This window comes from Protomyctophum bolini, assembly GCF_963924005.1.
Source record: "Protomyctophum bolini genome assembly, chromosome: 1".
In the NCBI taxonomy this organism is placed as follows: Eukaryota; Metazoa; Chordata; class Actinopteri; order Myctophiformes; family Myctophidae; genus Protomyctophum; species Protomyctophum bolini.
This window is the reverse complement of record NC_137862.1, coordinates 33,884,607-33,911,801: the sequence shown is the minus strand read 5'-3', so window position 1 is coordinate 33,911,801 and position 27,195 is coordinate 33,884,607. Positions and strand designations below refer to the sequence as shown.

Genomic DNA, 27,195 nt, shown 5'->3' with positions numbered 1-27,195 from the left:
TCACTTTGCCTCTTCAAACTTTGAGCGATATGCTAACACCTCATTGGCTGTTTGAAGGAACTAGGTCAGGAAGAGAGATTTTTTCCCCCTCAAATAAGCCTTGAAGGACTTGGAATAAACAATGTAGAGCATGATCAAAATGAAGGGTTCACTGTAAAATCCTCAGTGTTAATTTATCAATTTGTAACTCAGAGTTTAAAATAACATTCAGGATTTTACAGTGTAACAGTCATCGGAGTAATCTGTGGTATTTGTCCTCCTAATAGAATCCTGTCTGCAGTGCTGAGTGATGTCAGAGTAACGGGTAGTGGTCTGGTCAAGGGAGATTTCAGCAGATTGTTACTTATCTATCTCTGTTCAAGTGTTTGACATGGATCTGTGCATAATTTAGAAGTACATTCCCATATGAACTCTACACACTGAGTCCCCTCCCTCTCAAAACTACACATCAAGGGGCATTTCCAGGTATCATTTGGTTTCAACTTTGAAATGAGGGTAAAAGAGAGCTGCATTACGAGTTGTGCGCACTCAATGAGCACAAGTAAAGAGCCCTCCACAAGATATGGATGATACTATGGATGGTACATAAGGTACTTCATCTCAGAATATATTCTAGAGAGTGTCATGCTCTTTAGTGAAGTGTGATGTGGAGTAATTTCTGTGACAGACTGGCCACTGTTAAAGAGAAAGGTCCAGCTCAGCGTCCTCTCTACAGCATGTTGACAGCGAGGTCCTTCTTTTAGCGAGAACCCTTGAAAGGAGCATTTCTCTTTTTTTATGTTCCAGCAGTAAATCCTAGTGTTATGCTTAATGCTGGCTAAATCCAAGGGGTTTGCCTCAGCTCTGCACATCACAGTACAGCACAAGCTTCCGGTGGGCTATAGTGTAAAGATAACAGATAAAAAAGTGTCTCAAGAATGAAAGACCAATAACATTCTGTAAACATGAACGTGATTAATATGTTGAACGGTACATGCTGAACGTGACTCTGTATATTTGGATGAATTTTGATTGGATGTCAGTGTTTCTGTTGTTCATCAAATCACACCAATAACATTTTTAGTGGACACTGACTATCCATGTGACAGTAATAATGGCATGGACAATGTTTGGGGGATCTCAAGGCGGTCAATAGCAGTGTTCCAGGAGAGTTGTCAGCTATGTTACTTTGAACACTACACATTATTCCAACTTTTTGAACCTGTACAACATTTTTAACTCCTTACTCCTCCCCACCACCCACAGAGTTGAGTTGATTCTAGGAGTTGTATTGTGGTGAATTGAAAGGAGGAGATGGGGGAGTTGGATGTAAGTAGGACAAGTAACGCGTGGGAGAGAAAGAAAAGAAGGATGTGTTTGACATCAGGAACACACTGTGGGATAACCTTGGCTCCCCTAAGACAGTGAGGCCCACTGCCTTGACCACAAGTGATGACCAGCCCTGGCACCCGCACTGCAACCTTGCAATGTCCAACATACTGCCTGGGTGGTCCTTCACCTCACCACTTTGTACTGTACCACACAACACAAACATACACGCGCGCACACACACACACACACACACACACACACACACACACACACACACACGTGCAAGCGTATGCAAATACATTCATACACTTGCACGCACACATCCTCACAAACAAACACATACAATATACAGAACAGAATACTAAGAGCATGTTTTATGTAATGCTGGGTATTTGTGTGTCTTATGTGATCCCTTCAATTCCACATACAAAAGCACCTTTTTTAAAGAGAATATCCCTCATGTTTAATCCACATTAGAGAACCAAGCTTCAGAAGCTGAAGTGAGAATCAATAAAAAAAATGGACTGGCCACAAAAACGTAATAAGGAAAATAATTGTCTGACTAGAAAACAAATTACTATACGCACACATACTGTGTATACTGAGTAAAGTCTAGTGTTACTTTAACACAGTGTACAAAAGTAACCGAATGAACCTGCAATAATGGAACTGAGTTTTGGCCGGCCCCAGTTCCGTAGGAGAGCGTGCCACGTGTGTGTCATGCAGCGGGACAGGCTGGTTTCAGAGGCATTTACCAGCCTCTTTCATGTCCCCCACCTCCAGGCTACCCTCCATCAACAGGACTCATTCATGTCCCCCACCTCCAGGCTACCCTCCATCAACAGGACTCATTAGCTGTTGTTACTTTCCCCTTTTTTCATCTTTGTTCATTAAGATGTGCTAATTATTCTCCTCCATATTTTAAAGCCCTCCCAATTACCAGCAGCCAATTAACATTTGATGTAAATGATGAGTGGAAGAGAGAGTGACAAAAAAGGTAAAATCATTAAATTAAATAAAAAATAAAAGAAGAAGAAGAAGAAGAAGAAGCATGTGCACAATGCCACCATGAGTGTCAGTGAATTCTGGGCCCCATCAATAAGATACTGACAGCACTGATGATGACATAAATACTGTGGGCCCCCATGTAGCCTGGGGCCCTGTGAGTCAACTGTCATTATCACTTGTTTTCACTGCGTTCTGGCGACCCTGGTGAGCGGTGACAGAGTGTGAGTTGTTGAATTTCAGAAGGACAACAGTAAAAACAATTCACCGACCTGAATCTGTTGCTGGAGAAGGTTGATTTTGTGCTGCTGTTGCAGAAGCTGTTGCTGTTGTCTTGCGATCTGCCGGAGAATCAGAGACAAACACAACAAGTTTTAACCTACAGTATTCACACTGCACAGAACGGTGTAAGCATTCCCACACAGTGAATTTTTTTTTTTAATCGTTCTAACTCAAGTAGATGGCACAGTCCACAACACAGCTAATGATGACAGTGGTGAATTATATTAGGATTTTTTTTTTAAAGTAATTGAGCATATTCACAAAACATCATACTCGGCGGAATCCGAGAATGATGTAAAAGCAAAATGGCCACTGTGTGAATGTGGTCAATTATGTACTGTACCTACGTGTACACTACAGTACCAAACATGAATTAACATGCCTCAGTCAAGCGTCTAAGTCACTGGGATAGCTTCTGGAAATGTACTGTACACAAAAGCGGGACATTAACAAAGAATAGAATTTGTATATTTATTTTTTGTATTTCCCTATATCGAACTTGTATAATACCTATACAGCAGTGTATGGTTTGCAAAGCTATTAGCTCAAAACAAAAAAGAGAAATTAGACATTTGCACGGCACTCAAATTAATGAAAAAAGCAGATCTATCTAGAGCTCACAACGAGAGATTGTAGATCTGCTATTTTCACTACTTCTTAAACTTTTCTATTATGTATTTATGGAAATTATTAGATTTTTCTTTCTTTTTTTCGACTTTTTTTAGGGGCGTCAGCCCCTCTCCTATATTCAGCTATTAGTGTAGATTTTCATCTTACACAAACATTAAATTCCCAGCAAATCTGTATTTCTGTCCTACACAAAACCCATTGATAATGAATGGAGAATGTACGTCATATGTGGACGAACAAATTGACATGTTACGTCATGATGATGTACGATGATAAAAGCACGACTTCACACGGGTGTGATTTTTTTTATTTATGAAATACTTTTGATTTTTAATTGATGAAAAGTTGTGATGTTGAAAATATGTATTTCTTTATTTTGGGGGTGGGGGGTTCACAGAAGGTAAAACAAACTGATACAAATTGGTCCACGACCCAAAGATGGGTCCCGACTCCCGACCCACTGGGAAACAGTGCTTCTTCAATTAAATGACAAACACATATATTTTTCTAAATGTGAGGCTGTCTGGTGCAGGGAGTCTGTTTGACCCCCCCCCCCCCCCCCCCCAACACACACACACACACACACACACACACACACAAACCCCACCCCACTCGGTGACAAGCAGCCGTCCAACAATCTAGCCCCCGTCCTAGCAGTTCATCTAACTACATGCTCGCTTCATTGAGCATGACAACCTAGATTTAAGTGTCATTTAATTTTCATTTTCAAATATAATTACAAAGTGTTCACTGTAAGATATCGGTCGTCTGCAAATGTGTCAGGATTAATTTGTGCTGGCTTCCTCACGAGTGTCAACAGTTAATTACTGTGTTGTATCCTGATGGCTTGATGACATTCTAGCTCTATGCAGGCTCTACTCTCTCTCTATCACACACTCTTTCTCTTCATCTCTCCATCCCGTCTCCCTCTCTCTCTACCAATTTTATACTCCATTTCTGAGTAGATTTGGAATACCCCACCGTTCAAATATGAACAAACATCGGTTAATTTATCAATGCTCCTTTATATCTTAAATATCTACAGAGCCAATACAGTGGAGAGCACCTACACAATCATCTGTAGTTGGAACATAAAAATATAAATGGATACCATTTATTGGAAAATAATTCAACACTGTTAATGTATTATTAGTGTACTATGACCAAATGCATCAATCCAAGATATATGCTCTATCTCTTCATTTAACACAGGAAGGTCTGAGAGTGTGCTGTGAAAACTCTGAGTGAACTCCCTGCTGATAATTGACTCATAGCCATTAGGATGGCTGCTGATAATAAAAGTGTCGCCTGTGTGGATAGTTTGCGTCCTTATTCCTTTCCAGACATTAACACACTTCATGGCCTCTGCTAATTTGCTGATTTGTACAATATGGCTCATTGGCCTGATTTGTGCTGCAAATCTAATGCCAGGCTTGTTCTAATAGGAGTCGATTTATAAGATATAGAGGACTTCCGTGTTTAATATATCGTTTAATTCACACATCCACTCACATTTGTTAGTACAAGTCATAATAACATTTTTTTCTCAGTGCACAGCATAAATGTGGGCGAGAGAGCATGACAAAACTGGGATAAAATATTCAAATTAATATGGAATAAAACATCTCTTAAATCTAATATTATTCTAAATTCCTACTAAGAAATAACACTTTACTGGCACATTTCACCCATGCACGTTACGACAAACCAATAGAGGGTTAAGAGACGATTTGTGACAAATGTTTCCAAAGTAGTGAGTTAAAAAGAGGAGGGTAATAAAGTAAACAAAATTAAAGAGGTGTGAGGGAAGAACAGAAAGGACGAAGGAAGGAAGACAGACATTGAGAAGTGTTTGAGCAGAGAGAGAGAGAGAGAGAGAAAGAAAGAAAGAAAGAGAGAGAGAGAGAGAGAGAGAGAGAGAGAGAGAGAGAGGAGGGAGGGAGAAAGAGAGAGAGAGAGAGAGAGAGGGGGGGGAGTGGGAAAGTGAGTAGTGAGGACTACCTGCTCCTGTTGCTGGCGGGCTAGCTCCATTTGCTGCCTCTGTTTCTCCATCTGTGAGGCGGCTAGCTTCTTCTGTTCATCGTGAGCTGCCAGGAGCTGCTCGCGCAGGCTGATCAGCTGGGTGATCATTGTGGAGAGCTGGTGCTCCTTTTCTGCCAGGCTCTCTGGAGTACCTAGTGAGAGAGACACAGAGAGAGAGAGAGAGAGAGAGAGAGAGAGAGAGAGAGAGAGAGAGAGAGAGAGAGAGAGAGAGAGAGTTGTTGTCAGTGGTTATAGGGGGAGGAATATATACAGCAAATAGAAAGCAGCTACAGGTATTTGTACAGCATAGAGGAGGAAGGGTTTGATAGTTTCCTTTGATAGAAATAAGAATACCGTATTATAACACTGATTGATTTTGTGCAATGTTACGCTACAGAAAGAGTAATGTCACAAAAGAGACTTCCTCAAAGCTGGCAGAAGCCAACTGCAGTGACTTCATTAGAAGTGTTAAGGTCGCAGCCTGGAGTTGTCTATTACTGTTGCTGGTGCTCACAGCTTTCAGTGTGAGGGTGAGAAGGGGCAGGAATTGTTCCTGGCGGATACACAAAGAGCTGCAGGGAGCTGCCAGGCTGAGATGGTAGCTGTCAGTCAATCGGGGTGAACACAAATAAAGTGCAAAGAGTCACAGTGTTAGTGGCTTGCTAAAAGTTATAGATTTATATAACAGCTCTGCAATCCTGGCAACCAGACCCCCCCCCCCCCCCCCCCCCCCCCAAGGAATGCATTGGAAAAACAGAGGCTTTCCATGCATTTGTGATTATGAGCAAAAATGGACAAATCGTCTGCCATAAAAATCTATTTGTTATGGTTGTTTAAAGGCTTAACTGGACATTTGTGATAATTGTGAGGAAATTCTGCTACTCGTCATGAAACGTTTTAGAGAGCACCATGGAGCTTTTAATTGTACAGAGATTTGCGGCCAGCATATCTTGAGTTGTATAAACTGCTGGTTGTATACTGATATGCTTAAATACAGAAAAATGAAATGTAAACATAGGCATCATGGACATGTATTTATTTACTGCTAAAACATGCTGAAACAAAGCCAGAGCATTCTCAACAAAGTTTTTGTCATTCAGTGAAAAGAGCAGCTTCCACACATCAAAAATCGACAATTGTTACGCAATTGAATAATAGAAATATTTGGATTAAAATCTAAACAGACAATTTCCCTCACAGTATGTAGACAAATTTATCTCGCTCCAGTCTTGTGTGTGTTATGTGCGTGCGTGTGTGTGTGTGTGTGTGTGTGTGTGTGTGTGTGTGTGTGTGTGTGTGTGTGTGTGTGTGTGTGTGTGTGTGTGTGTGTGTGTGTGTGTGTGTGTGTGTGTGTTTGAGAGAGAGAGAGAGAGATGGAGAGAGCAGCTCTACTGCACTGTTCTGTACCTCCTAATCAATGCTAAGTGATCCTCCCATTGACTTACACAGCCAACATAATTGCCAGTGAGAGGCTAGACAGTAACTCACTCTCCTCCTACTGCACTCCTGGGTGACAAGCTGATCTGGGATCAGAGATGGTCAGAGAGAGAGGGGGGGGGGGGTAATGGGTGACAAGCTGATCTGGGAGCAGAGATGGTCAGGGGGGGGGGGGGGAATGCAGAAAGAGAGATGCTCTGAGAGCATAGTAAAATGTGATGACTGAGAGAGAGATAGAGAGAAATAGAGGGAGACTAGGAGAGAGAGAGAGAGAGAGAGGGAGAGTAGGAAGAGAGAGAGACAGAGACAAAACAGAGAAATGAAGAAAGGGATATGGAGCCACATAACAGTACAGTAAAGCTTGGCCTGAGGCCAGCAGGAAGCTGAATTCTTTTCCTGGGTGTCTTCCTCTCTCCTCTGGCCACATCTGTCTTGAGTTTCTCCTGCAGCTCCCAGGGGCCCTCTCCACTCCAACTATTTTAATTTGACTAAACACCTGATTTATTTTATCTCTCCGATGAGGAAGGCCGTTTGTCTTAATAGGGCCTGTCAACCTCCAGAACCCATTCAGGGCAATTTACTGGCAGGCTTGTCTGAGCCTCAGCTCGCCTCACTCTGCCTGCTCCAATGGAAGAGAGCAGCAATTCTCCATTTATCCTCCCAATGAAAAAAGAAAAAACAAGAAAAAAGAAAAAAACAGGAGCTAAAAGCAGCTATTCATTCGGCCTGTGTGCGGTTTTGCAAGGGGCTGAATTGACTTCTTATTCACCCGACTACACTTGTTGTGAATGGCTTATCTGTAAAATTGATACATTCAACACCAATTTTATTAACCTTTGCCTGTGTCCATGAAGGAGGTCAATCGTACAGGTCACCAGCAAGATACATCTGCCATAGGTCACCACATATCAGGACAGATTCGGGGAGGGAGAGGGAGAGGGAGAGAGGAAGTGAGAATGGATGGTAAAGAAAGAAAGAAAGAACAGTAGAAGGAAGCACAGAAAGAAAGAAAGAAAGAAAGAAAGAAAGAAAGAAAGAAAGAAAGAAAGAAAGAAAGAAAGACAGAGAGAAAGAAAGACAGAGAGAGAGAGAGAGAGAGAGAGCTGATATAGGAGCACACAGATAGTGGGGTGAAGAGCAGGGCCACCAGGCCCTCAGGCTGGCACAGAGCTCCTTCAACAGGGATGTAAACATCTGGACTTAATCATGGCCTCTCAGCCTTCCTGCTTACATGTCCAATGGCCTCTTACTCGTTTAGGAGTAAATGTCAATACTGTAAGAATGACTGTAATGGCAAAAATAAATACTCATGTACGTACAGTACGTATGTAAGGTGTGTGTGTGTGTGTGTGTGTGTGTGTGTGTGTGTGTGTGTGTGTGTGTGTGTGTGTGTGTGTGTGTGTGTGCGCGCGCGCTCGCGTGTGTGTGTGTGTGTTTGTGTCTATATAGCTTACAGGAGCTGGATGTAGTGGGCTAGTTCGGGGGCCGTGAGCGGGGAGTGTAGGCCTGCACGAACGCTAAGAGAATACTAACAGAGGGCCCATTGTTTTGATGTTGGGCTGCATTGTGGGAAGCCCAGTGTGCCCCTGCACAAGAAAATGGCAAGTTGGTCCTTCTTTACTTTGTTCCTTTTTAATGATTCCCCACACCCCCCCTCCCCTTAAAAATATATCAACAACAACAACACTTAAACACAACTTCACACAGTAAGTAGGGTATTCTGTGACTGGAGTACTATTGTACATCCCTCTGTAGCAAATCTGGCACATATGTTTTTGTTGGCTGGTTTAGTGTAAAAATCTCTTTCTTCCTGCTCTAAATTATGGATCAGCTTTAAAATGCAGATAAAACTTTTATTGGGCGGCACACAAGAGGAGCGCCGTGGTCTGTTTTCTGACCAGCCTGCTGACAAAGAGGCTGTTTCCTGCATATTGCATGGCTCTTAACAGCGGTGGGGCCGAGGTCTGCCCGTTAAAGTGTCTCCTCACATCCTGCATCCAACGGCAGACAGGCAGCCCAGAGATGCAGGGGTGCTACATAAACTCCAGCAGTCTGCCCAGGTCTAATGTGTTGTGACATCCTCCTGTTGAAAGAGCCATGCTCAGTAGGACAATAGCAGACTGACACAGGAGCCTGTCTGGCCAGGGGGAGCGAGCGGGCAAGCTGGGTTGGCACCATCTTAGTGTTCCAACCGGGCCCACCATGTCAACGGTGGAGGTGCTAGACTGACACACAGGAGGGGGAGACAGCGAGCGGAACTGCGTTGTTCAGTTGCAGTTCATTCAGAATTCACCTTTTGAGATTCATTTCTCGCCTCTTTTAAACGGTCACAAAGTAGAGCAGAAAACATCAACCAAAACGAGTGACTAAATAAATGATAAGAGGGAAACAAGCAGAGCCATGGTTGCTTGGGGAGGGATGAGGGTATTTGAGCCTTGGGGTCTGTGGATAAAAGGTGTGATTTGTTCTGTCCTATACCCATGTCTCCCTCACACTTGGCTCCCTCCCCTCTGCTCTAATCAAGCAGTCTCTAATTTAGGTTCCAAGTCCAGTACCGGGGAAAAGAAGGAGGCTTGTTACTTTGAAGAGTCCCGAGTGAATAAAGCAGATAAAAGATTCAGGCACAAAGAAAAAAAAAAGCGAGGGAGGGTGAGGGTGAAAAGGGGGAAATCACAAGGCACCCTATTCTCTTCTGTTCCTTTGGTTCAGACAGCTGAGCCACTATGACCACATCTCAATGACTTTTTTAGCACTGGAACACTGGAATTTCTTTGTCTCTCCATCAGTCAGCTATTGTGGATACTTCCATATGCTCCGAGCCCATCTTAAGTAAATTAAGACTTGTCTAAATGCTGCGATTGTGCCGGGCTGTGTCCGGATACACACTGCACATAGCTAGAATGCCTTGCATACTGAAGTGTTTTCTCTTTCTCTCTCTCTATCTCTCTCTGACTCTCTCTCCCTATGTTTGTGTCTACATGCATGTGTCTGTAGATCGACATTATAAAAGGTGCATGCCCCCGACTGAGCTCAATGCAGCATATATAGAATTCATACAGTAACACTATGAATTCTGCGATCATATGACCTCCATGCTTTCATCTGGAAAACACTAATATTGATTCATTCATTGTTCTAATGTTCAGATATAAGTATTTACATTTATATTTATAGAATTTGAAAACACATTGCAATGCAAATCATTTATCATATAAAAGATTATTTAGGCCCAATGACATAGTCTACTAAGTGGCTAACTGTAAGAAAATACATTTCAAGAGAACATAAAACATATATTATTATGAATGAATGAATGAATTACATAAATAGATTAAGTAAACAGGTTGTTCTATTGGATCACTTATGCTAAAGCTGTCTACAGACGTATTCAGTGGAGCTATCAAGCCACAGTGTGTCTAGTAATATGGCATTAAAGTGTCTCTGTGCACTAGAACACAGACAATATGAGCAACAGCTGTTTTACCTGGCTTGTTGCCCCTGCCATGATATAAAAGCTGTTAATCTTGCCAATAAAACACCATTAACAAGCATGAGCAAGGACTCACTAACACATGTCATCCAGTGGCAGCTCTGACTATCAATCCTAAGTCTCTCCAGTGTAATCTTTAACATAGGAAACTTCAAACTTTCTGGAGCGCCTGTCGAAAAGAAATCTGATCCCGTCAAGATTATAAAACCACTTATGGATAGTTATGTGCTTGAGACTCTTAAAAGCAATACAGTATATCCCACTACACTATATAGGATTGTGTGTGCATGTGTGTATGTGTGCGTGTGTGTACGTGCGTGCGTGTGTGTAAACATATAGTAGCATAATATGATGTAAATGATGCTTGTACACTACCAGAACTCCTTATCAGATCCTGGAGAGCATCTCCAACCCACAGCAAATGTGCCAGTTATACTGCGCTAGTATAGTCCACCATACAGACACTACTGTAGGTAGCTTTAAATGCTTCTGCCAAATATGTCATTTATTTCAAAAGAATATTGTGATTGACATATAGAGAGGTCATTAATAAAGAGCACACTTCATCTATCATGGGTGTGCTGATCATGCTAAACACTGATGTGGGCTAATAATCTGATGATGGAGGAAGCGTCACTCTTCACCATAATTATGCTAATGATCCAGCACTTCACTGTGGAGCCATGACATTGGACAAGGTACTTCATCAAAACCAAGATGGAGGCTTGACTTGATCATATAACACCACAGGGAATGCCTACAACACAGTAAAACAATCATAAAAAAACATCACAAACTTAAAGGTAGACTGCCAGTCTGGCATCTTTATCCATTGACTACAACTTGCGGTATACTTGACATTACTGCTTATTACTCCAGATCATTGCAGATCTTGCAGAGACTTTAAACTTGCTTAAGACAGGTAATCCAACACCCAACTATTCAATACCCAATATATTTGTCAAAGTCCCTGGAAAAATCGCAAAAGAAAAAAGCGCAATGATCTCTAGCCAACATGGACACACTTATATAGGTACATTCTGAAAGGTTTTAATGACTTTCGAGAAAATATACAACCTTGAATAGGCTACTAGACAAATACATGGGTGTGTGGCTCTTAACGTTTCTGTACAGTACTATACTGTAGCATATTAATATAATTTATTGTGTGACTACTGTATAGTGTATATAACATAATAACACACTAAGTCAAAGCACACATTTCCACACTAGGGTGGAATGTCTCATGATCCGTATAACAAAGTGTGTGCCATTTGAATTAAATGAAAAGAATGTGCAAGAAACTCCACACTATACTGTAGCTTCAGATGATCAAAGCGATTGTATTGTGCTTTGCAGAACATTTAGACTTTTTTTAGCTGGGGGTTCTTTAAAGAAATCCAGGGATTTTTGTTATATATCTTGTTTTAGTCTTTCACATTAAAGTAGCTGAGCAGTGTCGTTAGTCTTGTCCAGAGGTCTTTTACCTGGCCAGAGCAGAACACCACCTGACAGCACATTCAATTTAAGATTATTTTAATTATTATTTTGTCCCTATAATTTATATCCCACGATTTTGCAACCCACGGACTAACCTCATGCTTCCTTCTATGCTTGAAGAGTCCAAGCTGCTTCTTTTCACCTAGTCGAGACAGACTGTTGACAACGTCAAATTAGGAAAAAGAGGGCGCTGTTTTTGCTTTATTTTTTTGACGATGGGTTCTCATATTGCTTTTCACCTGACAGGGAGGAGTTTCCCCGGTAATGCGTGGAAGGAACACGGCAGTATAGAGACCAGGATTACTGCATGTTTTTTGTGAGACCTACCCTAGGCAGGGGACACAGGGAGCACAACCCCACGCAGGGTATGGGCACTGATGACGCAGAGGAGGGAACACGCTCCCAGCGCCCACAGCGTCCCCAGCGGGAATCAAACACAGGACTTTCTAGCTGTGAGGCGACAGCGCTACGGGTGTGCACCACCGTGCGCCACATTCAGCTTAAGATGGAGAAATGAGGCTACAGAACAGTAGACAAAACAGGACAGAAGGGCAGCAGGGCTATGGCAAAACAGGAGAGCTGTGGTTCTACAGTCCAGGAGGGTCTGTAAGGGGAAATCCACCATGACATGTACTAACCCCGGCCAGCCTGAGAAGCCAGCTCTTCGGCAGTGTAACACAGCTGTGAAGATAGTATTTGCTTTGCCTCAAGAAAGCTGATGAATGTTCTGGCTCTTCGGTAGGAGAAAAAGGGTACGATTTTGTCCATTGTGAAAATAAGGCTTTGTGCAGTGCACTCTTGCAATAATTTTATATGCATGCAGAAAATATCTTAGATTACAGAAATTCATTAATTTGCATCATAATCTGCATCATAATAAAAAATGTAAGAAAATGTGGAACTCACATACTGTATATGCAAGCGCACGCACGCACGCACGCACGCACGCACGCACGCACGCACACGCACACGCACACGCACACGCACACGCACACGCACACGCACACACACACACACACACACACACACACACACACACACACACACACACACACACAAACTCAAGGTGTTTGCTCTCTTCCTTTCTACAGCCATAGCCACAAGCAAAATTCCTCAATTCATTAGAGGAGAAAAATACACAGTCCTACTCCCTCATACATTCATCTGGCAAATGTGGCCTGAAAAATAATGATTTACTGTGGCTCATATTTCACCTGAGTGCACAGGGCAAACAGTTGACTGAAGTGTTTGGGAGAAAACGCAAACTGAGGCACTTTTCACTGGAGAAACTAGACAGATACAGTATTTGTGTTGTTTGTTTGCATGTTTGTGTGTGTGTGTGTGTGTGTGTGTGTGTGTGTGTGTGTGTGTGTGTGTGTGTGTGTGTGTGTGTGTGTGTGTGTGTGTGTGTGTGTGTGTGTGTGTGTGTGTGTGAGTGCATGCGCATGCTTCTATGTTCATGTTTATGTACATGCCTGTTTTATTCATACATGAATGAATGCTATTGAGTAAATGTACACATGGGCTTAGGGGGTCACTCCTCCTAATCAAACAATGTCTCAAACACTCCTTCAAACTTCCAAATTCCAAAAGAAACGACAATATTAAACATGTCAAAACAATTCTGTAATCATATTATTGGTTACACTGCATTGCATTCCCACATGAAACATGCTGTAATTTATGAGTATGAATTTGCATATTTGTATTTAATTTAATGTTGACTATACTGTATACTGGGTAGAATTTCAAAGTCTTGGAGGTAGCTGTAATGTACTGCAAGTATGTACAGTATGAGGATAAGGTTAGGTTTTAATATGATACAAAACATTTCTAGAAGATGACACAAATTCCCTCACACTGGAAATATACTTTCTTGCCCGCTAGCATTTGCAGATATTGTGGAGTATATATCTCCAGTGGCATAGTCTGTGCTTTATTGAAGCCATTAAGAATAAAGTAGAATGTTAAATTGAATAATCATGTTGTGAAGTAAGCCCAGATGGCTGAACAATATGGACTCTGTCTGTGTTCACACAGTAGTCTCCTGTCTGTCTGTCTGCCTGTCTGTCTGTCTGTGTCTGCACACGCACGTGCACATGTGCATAAGTGTGTGTGTGTAGGGGGGGGGTTAAGCCGTCCAGACCAGGTAAGACCAGCATCAAATCAGTCTCAGCTGCCGGCCGGCCTGCCCCATGCTCTCCTCCTAAAGAGCTTCCACTTATCTGCCTGCCACAGGGCTGTCTGTGTGCGCACCCCACCACCGTTACAAGGACAGCGTTCTCAAATTGATTATGAGAGTGCGAGAGTCCTGATTTTTGTGTTTATAGAATTCCAAGCTACCATTCTGAGGCTAACGCACAATGGTAAGCTTCTTTTTCTTTTTTTTCTTCTTTTTTTCCCAAATTTCTAGAGAATGAATACAGTTTGTGTTCCAATTTAGTAACCACATATTTTCCTTCAGTTCGGGTAAATGCTTTAGCCCCCCCACCCCTCTGCTGGCCCTCTACAGGGAAACTTAAACAGGTCTGTTGAGTATGAAGCTCAAATACCCGAGCAGCATCACACAGAGCAAGCTTATTTTCCCTTTGACACTATATTATTGCTAGCTGTGTGAGGTACTACAAATTTACTAACACTGAATATCAGTTTTTGCTAAATGAAATCCTCAGTGTTACTTTAACTCTGAGCTCTCAGAGTTACACATAGATAAATTAACACTATGGATTTTACTGTGTACTAGCATTCTAACATCTACTGTATGTACTGTTTGATGAGGTAAATGTCTCTCCGGATGTAACCTCTTTATTTCTTTCAGACAAATCTCTTTGAGGGCGATAATTAAAAATGTCTGAGCAGCTACACTGAAGGAACCCTCTCTCTCTCTCTCTCTCTCTCTCCCCCCCACTTCTCTCACTCTTTTTCTCTCTCTCTTCCTTGTGCGCTTCTTTCCACATTAACTCCTATTATCTGCTACTTTCTGCGGTTTGGAGGCCTTCCAGCGAGCCTCCCTTGCTTGCGCTGTGGTTTTGTTCTGGAGATTTTCATCTCGCTCCTCACCGTTCCGTCTGATTGACAGCTAAGCTCAGGTATGAAAACAAACAGTTACCTTTGGAATTGGCGGGTGAAAAGAAATCCGCCACTAATTCTCTTTCATGAGCCTTCCTTTTCCATAGCCGTGCCTGTGCTAAGCCCCTAACAGCATGCAGGGACAGAAGTGATAAAGCTTTAGAGTCATTAAAACCTAACTATTCCTATTCTCTGTGCCTCCCTTCAGTATCCCCCTATACACTGGATTATGGATCTCTTTTCAACGGACACCAGTAACTTAAAACAAAATGCTGTGACCTCGGATTCACCACATTTCACAACAGAAACCCACACAATACGTTGTAATTATGGATGTGTCACCTGAAAATATAAACGGTTGAATGGGTTTGTAAAACCTTTAAGAGGAAAATCCCTGATGTTGTTGATACCATTGTTTTGTTTACTGTACTTGCGTGTTCTCCACAAGAGGATAAAGTATCCTGGGCATGTTTGAACACAAGTCTAGCGAAAGAATGTCTTTCTTTTCCTGGATGGAGCCCTCAGTCAAGTTACAGCTATTGTTCTCTCTGAGAGAGAAACGTTGGTTTCCTAAACTGGTCTGTACCGGCTAGATTCCACCTGTCTAAAACTGTATTTCTTTCCTCAAAAAACTGTCTAAATGTGAAAATGCAATAAAAGCGATGGATAAGAAACAAGTTTAAAGACATTTCGGATGGAATGCCACTGATCAAAGAAACAAACTGTGTGTTATTCACATTCACTTTAAAGCAAAGAGAAAAATTGTTCACATTTTTACTTATCTGTCAAGGTAATCAAAAAGCTTGTTTCTTTTTTTCACTTTCTTTTTTTTTTATCGAACAATGTCACAAGGTACTGTAACCTACTAGGTTCACAATATAATTGCTTGTGTATTGAATGAATGGTGATGAGACAACATGCAAGGCCAGTCTGCCAGTGGGGTAAGCTTTTATCTGAACATCAGCCTTCATGCCCATTTTCTTGCATTCATTTAAATCTACATGCACGCTTGCCCTTTGTATTGATTTTAACCTAATAATTAATGGTACCTCCGATTCATCATAACACTTTAGATCTTAATCATAAGGTGTTTTCTGCGAGGTACCTTTGTTTGTGTTTTAATTAGGTGGACCTTGCACGGCTGCAACCCTGGGCTTCTTTAATAATTGGCCGTATTTACATCAGGCAGACTTCAAACACAGAGAGAGACATTTGTAAGGGGGAGCACAAAGCAGCCCTTTGAAATATCTACAGTCATATGAAATGGCATGCTAATTAAAAATCTAAGGCTGCCAGTATGATAGGAAAAGCATTTATATTGGTGACTGCGGAGTATAGACTGTTTCCAATCCACACACATCAACAGACAGAGGCCGTTGTGTGTATTATCAAGACTCCCTACCTGTTTACACACCAGCATGTAACCTTACCATTCCATTCATCTAACAAGAAAGAAATGCCCTGTAATTTAATAGATCTGCTTTCAAAAGGCTAAATCATTTTCAAAATTTTATCCACTGCACTTTGATCTACAGTGGCATGTACCAGGGCAGGTACAATGAATCTAGTTCACCAAGTCATGATTTATCCGTCAGTTCATTAAGGTTATTGCCAATGAATGACTTATTAGAACATTTGTGTTATTTTTTTCTATTTGTCCCCCTCTTGCACATGATGGAAAATCTTACTGTGTGTACGTGTGTACTTTACTGTACGTATGTACGTCTTTAACATAACTCAAGAACCGTTCGGCCCACCGACTTCAAATTTGACACACGCATTCCACACCACCAAAGGGAGTGCAGTGCCCGGTGTCACAAGAACCAACACAAAAGCCTCCGCCCGGGCTCTGGACAGGAGTGTACAGGGTTTGATGAGGGCCAGAGTTTTTGCTGGCTGCCGGGCGCAGCTGCAATAATAACTTTGGGTCGGACCCATCTAGAGTTTGAATGGACAGGTATCAGTCAAAAGGGAGACATCGAAGAGGAAGGATGGGTGGGGAAGGATCAACATATTGAATGTAAGAACAGGTGAACTCCATATATTGAGATCTAAGGGATTGAGGTTTATGGAGGCGTGACCGACCAACCAACCGTCCGACCAACTGACGGGAGATGCAGGTTTTCATAGTGAACTGCGACCTTTGGTCGCAACAATTATCAATGTTAACAATAAACAAGAGGATATATAATCATTAGAGCATCATGTAACTTTCCTCTTCTACCCTGGATTTGAACCCGTGCTGACATTTTTTATCATTGAGCTAATAGAGGCCTGGCCTGCTTGTTTGTGTGTGATGTTTACAAACGGAGCAGCCACATTATTATAAACAAGGTTATATATATATATATATATATATATATATATATATATATATATATAAAAGAGGTTCTGAAAGAAAGAAAAAAGATATTCTAAATGAGAGACAGGAAGTGGAGTGTTGTAAGGAGGCAGGCTAGTGCTATCAGCCAGCTGGTATTGTGCCGTCCTGAGCTGTATAAACACCAGGCTCTCAGTAACAGTCAGTGCTAAGGACTGAAGCAGCAGCCCGGCCCAGCCCAGGCCCACCTTCACTCTGTCATAAACAGAGATTTGGGAGGCGGTGTGCTGAGCTGTGCCGTGCTGAGCTGTGCCGTGCTGTGCTGCTCTTGATACGTTATGCAGGGCGTTCACCGTCAGGGTCAACACATTCCTCTCTGCGATGGGCTCATTCAGTAGAAGACTGTATGCCTCTCATCTCCTCTCCTCAGCCTCTCCTCTCTCCTCATCTCAGTCATGCTCTGTTTATATCAAGCGCACTTTGGCTTTCAAGCTGTGTTCAACAATCACTCGGCATGAACACGCGACACAACTCACAGCTGCCGTATTACTAGTCTCGGACTGACTGGGGGGACAGCACATCATCTTAAACGGCAAAGACACTAAAAAAAAACCAACATTAAAAATAAATAAAAACTCAGACTGTGGGTAAAGGGGGTTGGAATTTTGGGTTATGGAAAGACATGGGCATTCTTTCAAAAGATAAGGGGGAGAGAAATGAACAGTGGAGGGCAGCCAAAGGCTTTTGTTTTATTTCACAGAACATACCGGGCAGTTAAATATAGATATGTCTGATAGGAAAGAGGGTGGTGCTGATTTGAGGGTACGATCTGAGTAAAAGCTTTGTGGTTCAATGCAAACCTACCTTTGACCTCTCCCAGAAGTTCACTTGTGTTGAGCCTCTCCATCTTCTCTTTCCAGTCTTGAGAAAGGAGTTTCTCCACACACGACTCTGAAAGACAGGGAAGGCATTTGTTTTCATTATTAAGCTTGCATACAATAATCAAGCGGAATGAATTTTCACATTAGCCTAGTCTAGTGTGTCTAGTGTAGTCTAGTCTGATGTACAGTTTGTTATAAGTCTCTAAATATATGTACTCATTTGTACAACAAAGAAACTGTATGAAAAGGGAATAGCACTAATGTTCCAGGGTGCTTTAAAGGTAATGGCTCTGATAAATGTGAGGAGTTGAGGGTGGAGTGTGCACACGCTGCGCATGTGTGTGTGTGTGTGTGTGTGTGTGTGTGTGTGTGTGTGTGTGTGTGTGTGTGTGTGTGTGTGTGTGTGTGTGTGTGTGTGTGTGTGTGTGTGATTGTCATAGTGCGGGCATGTGTGCGTGCAAGGGGGGCGCATATAGACATTGCAGGGCTAGCATAAGGGCAAAGACAGACATTTAGAGGTAGGTAAGGCGTAAGACTGGCTACATCCGAGCGTCTGCATAGCTGTCTATGATGAGAACAATTAACATTTGTCCAGCGGACAATGAATCACGTTGGAATGGCTGTTATCTGCCGCGCTGTCGCGGAGGTGGCTGATAAAGAACACGTCATGCCGGTTGACCTGGGCCTCCACCGTCCTGGCACCGCTGAGGGTCAGCCCGCTCCATCAAGCACCACCAGTGCAGCCCTCCATCCCTCCACCTTGAAGCCACCGTCTCCAAAGAGACCTGCCCCCAATCTGAACCAGACCGAGACACCCACTGTACGGATCCATCATGCATTCAGATGAGTCTTCCAACACTGCAGAGTCTGCTGAAATGTGTGACAGCGCTGTGCAGAACCATCTCGCACAGCTGGCTGTGACTGTGATTAATAGTGAAGTGTATATCTATTAGAAGCTATTTAGAAACAATTATCGCACTGTCTACAGTTTGAACTTCTTGCAGACTATGGAATCTGCGCAAGTCCATGGAGATATTAGCCACAGGTTTTCGATAATTTGCCTGAAGATGATATCATTTGTAAAACTGTGTGTTTGTCTCCTCTGGGAATGAGGAAAAAAAAGGCTAAAATCCAAAGCGGACACGCTTGCTATTACCAGAAAGCCCTGGGGCTCCATAAGGAATGGATCTAACTACTATGTATGTCTCACAATGGCTCAGTTGTGGACACAACTCATTTAACAAAAGGGCATGATTCATAAGCACATTTGTGTTCTGGATGATTTCATGGAAGTGCTTTTCTTTCCCAGGTTGCTGTAGTTGTCATGTGTTCTTGTGGCAATAGCAAGCATGCAGCCTAAAAAGATTGTATCTCCAGCTGAATGTGTGTGTGTGTGTGTGTGTGTGTGTGTGTGTGTGTGTGTGTGTGTGTGTGTGTGTGTGTGTGTGTGTGTGTGTGTGTGTGTGAGAGAGAGCGAGAGAGAGACTGGGCTGTCACAGGCAATACTGTGCATGGTTTGTGTTCTGCCGCTACTATTCCCGACATCAAACGCAGAGGAGATTTACACAGTTTAAAATGTACACAACCATCGGTTCCTTTTATCCTTCAGTAACATCTCCTGCCCTCCACTTCCACAAACCAAACAGCACAACTCCCTCTGACAAACATGTCCACTTCACAGGAACTGGGAGTAATAGGGGGTCAGTGATTCTTGTGGCCCTGTTTAAGGATGGCTTTCAGAGAGATCATGCAGAGTGGCCCTTTTTGTTTGACTGTCCACTTCCTGTGATGTGGGACGACGGGACATCTCCACCTCACAGTCATTATAACATTACTGCTTCATTCACTTTCCAATTCTCGACTCACAGTTTTCGGAGGAAAGGCAAGGTAAAAGGTAATGTGTGTACATGTTGATCCTCATCAACAAAACCCCTACAGATAATTTGCTAGACACCCACCAAAGTAACCATGATACACTTAAACGGCTTAGGGTCAATGTGGAGGGGACACTGTTAATATGCACACATATGCTGTTTCTCCATTTTGCACACACACACACACGCACGCACGCGCGCGCGCACACACACACACACACACACACACACACACACACACACACACACACACACACACACACACACACACACACACACACACACACACACACACACACACACACACACACACACACACACACACACACACACACACACACACACACACACACACACACACACACACACACACACACACACACACACACACACACACACACACACTTTCATCACAGATGCTGCTCCAGCACTTGATCATTAAGGAATGCACCAACTGTTGGAGATAATGTGGTGCCAGCTTCCATTCTACTCCACTCCTCCCCCTGCCTCCCACCCTCTCTCCCTCCCAGGAGTGTTTCGGCTGCCTCGCCTCTCCATCCCCTCCACTGTGGCCAGACACGACCTGCCAAGTCCTCCAACAGGAGAGGCTACAGCTGGAATGTACTGCTGCCCTCCCAACCTTCCACCTGGGAGAGGTGAATAATGACCCGGATTAGTCTATAAAATAACTCTCAAAACACCTTTCAGTGTTCGACCAGCACGGACAAAACAGGCAAACCCCAAAATGGAACTCAGTGAAAACACAGCAGCAGTGTAATTTTCGTGCAGGCGTGCTTGAAGAAAACACAGGGTAAATGACTCAGATGTCTGGCTTGTTTCAAAGCACCCTTCTACAGGCTTCTTTTTTTTTTCCTCTGCGGAATTTAGATTAATAGTTGGAACGCTATTTCAGTTTCTGAAATTCCTGTCTGTCATCTCTGGAGACGTACAATATGCCAATAGAAACATGTTTGGTTAATATCAAAATAATAGTTACTGTCAGATTAAGGCGCTTAGAATGTTAGAAATTAAGCCACACTGTGCTCTACCAAAGACCAACTTATTAATTCTGCGATACAGGGCTCCCACTTCGTCGGACACACTCACTGGATATGAAATGCATTCGCGGTGGAAATGCAAGCATGTTATAAACATTAAACTAGCACATTATTCGGAAGGAATTAGCTGAAGACAAGAGAAGTGAAGAATCCATTGAGTTTATTTTTATTTTCCTACGAGGACTCTTAAATCCACCCCCTCCTCCCTTTTTCTGTCTTCCTCTCCTCTCCAGATAAAATGCTCTGTGGCGAGGGAACGGGCCATTCAGTTGGGATGAGAATGGAATGAAAACAATAGCTCTTATCGGGCTCTTATTTACATTTTCCCAGCATCCCTGCTGTAGACAGCTTGGCTTGTCACTGAGCCCAGATCGCCCCACTGGACCAAGACCAACTTCCTCCGGCCCCAGTGATTCCAACGGCCCCTATGGACCTACGCCTGGCACAGACCTACGCCACTCTGCAGCTAGCACTGATAGTAACATACAAGACAAAACTACTGGGATATGTGTCCAAGAAGTCTTCCCTCGAGAAGGGAGAGGTCTCTGGACCCCTAAGCTTGTCTGAGTCTCATTGTCCTCTCTCCTGAGCCAGTGCTGTAGAACTGGAAATGTGCCTCGTATCCATTCCCTTTCCAGACTTTCTTCAGAGTTCCCGAGTGGGGCTTATTTGGCAATGCCGGAAAAGAGCAAAGAGTTACCAGCGATTTGATACTGTGAATATTAATATGTGTATGTGCTATCTTTTGCTGTAATCTCTGGTATATAGCTTGTTCGTGCAGGCATTCCGTGATCTGCTTGATGTGGGTAAGCAGGTAGAATGGATTGAGACACCTACAACCTAGATGAACTGGCTAGATTAGTTATACCGTTCTTTCACTGTATTAATAACAAAGCTAATGGTTCTCATAAATCTGAACAAGAGAATGTTTCTGGGATGGTGTTTGATATAAACACAGCTTTCAGCACCTGGCAGTCATTGCTGCCAGAATATCATGTTCAGCATAAACCGCAGTAGTGGAACTAAGAGGCATGTTATCGCTGACAAGCTCACCTGACACTGGAAGACTACAACCTCTCTTACTGTAAATGGAACTGAAGACATACTGTCTATTTGTCTGTCTTTGTGTGTGTGTGTGTGTGTGTGTGTGTGTGTGTGTGTGTATCTCACTCATTCTCTCTCTCTCTCTCTCTCTCTCTCTCTCTCTCTCTCTGTCCTTAATCTTCTTTTTACACTCACTCTCAAGTCGTTCTCTAGCTGATGTCTTAAAGCTACAACTCATAATCTGAATTAATGTTTTATTGAGCATACTGTAAAAAGTTACTTTAATAAACTGAGTGGTAGTTGGCTATAAACAACTGTTTGTGGGGCAGAGCTAGGAGAAAGTCGTTTGTTAATTTATCGTTTTATTGCAGCCTTAAACAGAGTGGTTCAATCAAGGGATCATCAGACACTGCGGTTATGCTCAAATCACTGAGCAGAATGCAAAGGAAACAAATAAATTCACTCACAAGCAAATCAAACCTAGTCAATTTGGAGCTGAAATGACCTGTAAAATGTGGACCATAACAACTCATGGTACTCTGTTATCTACTTTTCAACTGGCCGTATAGATTGCATTGGGTAATCATAATCTGGTGCATATTAAAGTGAAACATGGAAGCACTAACAATGCTTGAGAAATTCTCACATTCATTTATGAAAGTTCTTTGTAAAGGTTTAAAACACAAGTCCGCCAACACATTAAAAAAAAAACTTGCTTAGTGTTGCAATGCACAAAAATGTCTTTAAAACCCTCAGCAGTGGCTGTTACATTGCGTTCCATGATGTATCCAAGCACCATTTTCTACATCTGGTGGAAGATCCACCTTGTGTGCTATTCTCCCTGGAGATAGATGCTACTTGTGTTTGAGTGTTTGTTGTGTTGAAAGGCCATCGACATAGAGAAGAGGGCTATCTGGGAGAGTCAAAGCAGTCATAAGTCACTCTTAACAGACTAGAGACCTCCCGTTTAGCATCTGCCTTGTATATCAGTCGTCTCAGCCTCAAGGGGAAACATGTAATTACCAAATCAATGATCAACTGACACTGGCAATATAAATAATTTCCTCCTCGGAACGCGGAGGCCTTATAAACGGAGGCAGGAAAGCGATGCTGTAGGCTAGTGGATGTGTTTCATTAAGAGGAAGAGGGGCCCACAGCGAAAGAGAGGAGTTAACCTAAACTACATGAATGTAAAAACTAAAGGCATTTTTATTGTACTGCTTTGAAAGAATGTACTTTGTGTGAAAACGAAGCAAAGAAAATCTCTTAAAGTCCATCTTAAAATCCATAGACTAAATCTAAGTTAAAAATCACACCCGTGTGAAGTGAGGGGCGCTCTTATTACAATTAGCAATTTAAGCATTTAGCAGACACTCTTAATCCAGAGCGATTTACATTAAGCAAGAAGAAAAACATGGCAATACCATCATATACTATCATGAATCACACGTAAGCTAATCACGTAACAGTGGAAGATTTATATAATGAACTATGCATAAGTATACTGTATACTATAAAGTGCTATGTCTACATAAAATGCTATCTAAGTTACTTAAGTTGAGCCTTTGCATACGCCTGTAGGGTCGTCACGGTTAGGTCAAGTGCTACAGGCAAAGATGGAGTCTGAAAAGGTAGGTTATGCTGTTCTGATTGCAACAGGAAGTACATTCCATAGTTTTGGAGCCAGAAGGGAGAAGAGTTTGGGACATGTGGAGCGTTGTCCCACCGTTTTTAGTGAAGTTACTTCATTGTACATCATCATGACATAAAACAGACACTGTGCCTATTTGCTCACACTATGACGTAGATTTCATTGTCAATGGTTATTTAATGTTTGTGTCGGACAAAGTTTATGAACATACACTAAATAGGATGGGCTAGTGCCCCCCCGATGGAAGTTGGAGATCCATGCTCCACCCAGCTATGCAATAAGTGTCAGAGTACCCTTTCCACCCATCTGTCTGTGTCCCTTTTATGCCCATATAAATGGAGATTTCTCTATCTGTCTCTCTGTATCCCTCCATATATGGAGATATTATCAGGTCCAGAGCCTGGGCAGAGGCGTTTCTGCTGGTTCTGGACAAACGGTTATCCAACGGACTCGACACCGGCACTGCACTCTCTGTGGTGGTGTGGAACGACTCGACACCGGGCACTGCACTCTCTGTGGTGGTGTGGAACGACTCGACACCGGGCACTGCACTCTCTGTGGTGGTGTGGAACGACACCGGGCACTGTACTCTCTGTGGTGGTGTGGAACAACTCGACACCGGGCACTGCACTCTCTGTGGTGGTGTGGAACGACACCGGGCACTGTACTCTCTGTGGGGGTGTGGAACGACTCGACACTGGGCACTGCACTCTCTGTGTGTCCAATTTGAAGTCGTGGGGCAAACTGTTTTCGAGTTACGTGGATTACAGACGTACACACGTCCGTACGTACACACATGTAGAGACTTGGTGCATTTATAGATAGATACTGAATTTAAAATGGACACAGCTCAATGTTATTATTTATGTTTAGAATGATTTTCTGGCCTGTGAACACGGACGTGAATGTAATAAGCTTAGAAAGAATCTGGGTTTTGCTAGCATTAGCCGTTTCTCATGTCATGTCAAATAACAGCACTTATTTATCAATATTTATATGTACATGAATACATACAGTAGGACCATAGTAAGGTTTGACAGATATCAGAAGCTTTTTACAGCGCACAGAGATCTCTCTCCGTGTGTGTGTGTGTGTGTGTGTGTGTGTGTGTGTGTGTGTGTGTGTGTGTGTGTGTGTGTGTGTGTGTGTGTGTGTGTGTGTGTGTGTGTGTGTGTGTGCGTGCGTGCATGCGTGCGTGCGTGCGTGAGAGAGAGAGAGAGAGAGAGACGCAGTGTCTTGATGCATGTGCTGTCCAACAGATGTTGCTACTATATACTGTACTGTATATTTTGGTAAAGAGAGATATTTTATGCCAGGGAAATGAAACGACTGTGAAAGGCGTGTTGTTGATTACTGTATATGCACTGTCAAATAGGTCTACATCTATAAGGTAGCATATAGCCTATACTTGTATAGACAATCATATATCACCCTGTGCTCATACTACATAAATCTTTGTGTTCGTCTTTGAACACAAAATGCATTTTGAGAACCCACACATTTCCGTGCTTCGCGCGCACACTGTGTGTGCGGCCTCCCCATACGCAATCATTCTACAGTTGTGACCCCTGGCCTAATCTAGTTGAATACCCCTGATATACAGTAGAGCTTAAGTGATTAATGTTCTTTGCAATTCCATGCAATTCCATGATTCTATTAATTTAATATTAATAAATATAACGAGCACTTGTGCAAGCTAGGTATTGGAATAAAATATTTTGAAGTGACAACACTCCATATTTTGATGACGGAGGGTAATATGTTCTTCTTGAGTTGAGCCATGTTTTTGCATCAGTTGCACACTGACAGGAGCTGTCTCATCATGCTAAATGTATACTCTGATGTACCATGGTGTCGTGCACCGGTCGGTGTCGTGCCTGAAAATAGCAGATCACTGCGTCGATCGGCTATTCCCGACACAACAACATCATGTGACGAAATATAAATCAGGCTACAGGAAGACAATGATGAGCTGCAGTAGCATGACATCTCCCTGCTGCTCTACACAAGCATTCAAAACAAATCAAAAGTCGAGAGTGGTAAAAAAGCAAATAGCTGTGACAAACTGCAAGAAATCTTTTGAATATCTTAATCACAGAGACACTAAAAACAAGACCTCATCATTGCACTAAATAAAACATAATAATTACAAGTGGCAGGCAGGGAAGTGAAATGCAGAGAGAAAACATGTTTTGTCATTCTACTGCATGGTCCCAGAGACAACAGCTGCAAAATACTCCTGAAGTCTCCATAATCATGACGTTATTGAAGTGAGGACAAAAAGGGCACTAATTGCAAGGGAGCAATCTGAACGCAATAGGTTACACACCCGGGTGATGCTGCACAATGCAAACGCTAAAGAGGGGAGATTGAAATATAAAAAAAATACAAAAAACACTCTGAACACAACACTACGTTGTTGCTCATTTTCTGGCAATTACTTTCAGTTTTAATAACCTCCATCATTTCCAGAGGAATTTTTTGGTGCAGTTACAAAAATTCCAGCTTTTAAATATGTAAATGTTAGTGCTGGCATGCATGGGTGAAGAGGTCCGGCTGCTTGAGGTATGCCAGTGCATTGTGGAGCACCTGCACCTCTTGGAGGGCTTGATTTAATTGACACCTAATACGACTCATTATTCCACTTGGTGAATATCCCTGTTAGTCACCTGTTAGACTCTCCTATAAGAGCCATTTGGCCTTATAAACAGCTGCTATAAATAGTAGCTACCTGGCTGCCATGCTCATCACTGAAGGTTGTGACAGATTTCCACTTTGTTTCCTTTCCTCCCTCTCTTGCTTCTTCCCTCCCTTCCTCTTCCTTGCTTCCTTCCTCCCTCTTTTTCCCTTCCTTCCTATTTTCTATCGTCCTTCCTAATCTACTTCCTCTCCAGCCTGCCTGAAGGAGAGTTGTCTGAGGTCATTGCCTGAAATCAGGTCAAGTACCCAAATACATGTTTTTCCTAATGAGATCAAGGTCTATTTACATAGAAGGCTGAGTCATGTTTGTGGAAGCTTATTATATATATATATATATATATACACACATACTATGTATATATACATACTATATTTATATATATACACATCATCATCATACCCGGAAGTTATGCGGGAATGCCTACTGAGTGGCAAAAAAAACTACTTTCTGTCCTTAACCCATTGATGCCTGAGGCCGAATCTGGGAACGCCTTCTAGGGCCTGACCTAAGGTTTCTGAAAACCTTCAAATTCTGATGATTTTTTTTGTTAAATAGTTATGTTGCTACATGTATAGCAATAGCTGATGAGACACAGAGAGCACGGCCGGCATCAAGGGTAGAACAACGTATACGTTGCACCAGGCGTCAATGGGTTAACAGCCCATACATCCAAACAGAAAAGTCCTATTTGATTGCATTAAATGACTTTAAACAACATTAAATTAACTTTGCCACTCGATTTCCCACTCGATCTGCCATTCACTTTATGTATATATATATACACACACACACACACACACACACACACACACACACACACACACACACACACACACACACACACACACACACACACACACACACACACACACACACACACACACACACACACACACACACACACACACACACACACACAC

The 27,195-nt window shown here is 42.6% G+C and overlaps 1 protein-coding gene across 6 annotated transcripts in view; it reads right to left on the bottom strand.

Moving 5' to 3' along the window:
* The window catches only part of sox6 (SRY-box transcription factor 6), a 173,709-nt gene that overhangs the window by 68,434 nt on the left and 78,080 nt on the right, over positions 1 to 27,195 (bottom strand). For all 6 annotated transcript variants that reach the window (XM_080760745.1, XM_080760748.1, XM_080760746.1 and 3 more), the window contains 3 exons: positions 17,931 to 18,017; positions 5,230 to 5,402; positions 2,589 to 2,657 (listed from right to left, as the gene is read on the bottom strand). In XM_080760745.1, the coding sequence (XP_080616871.1) occupies positions 2,589 to 2,657; positions 5,230 to 5,402; positions 17,931 to 18,017 (329 nt within the window). The remainder of the gene's footprint in view (positions 1 to 2,588; positions 2,658 to 5,229; positions 5,403 to 17,930; positions 18,018 to 27,195) is intronic.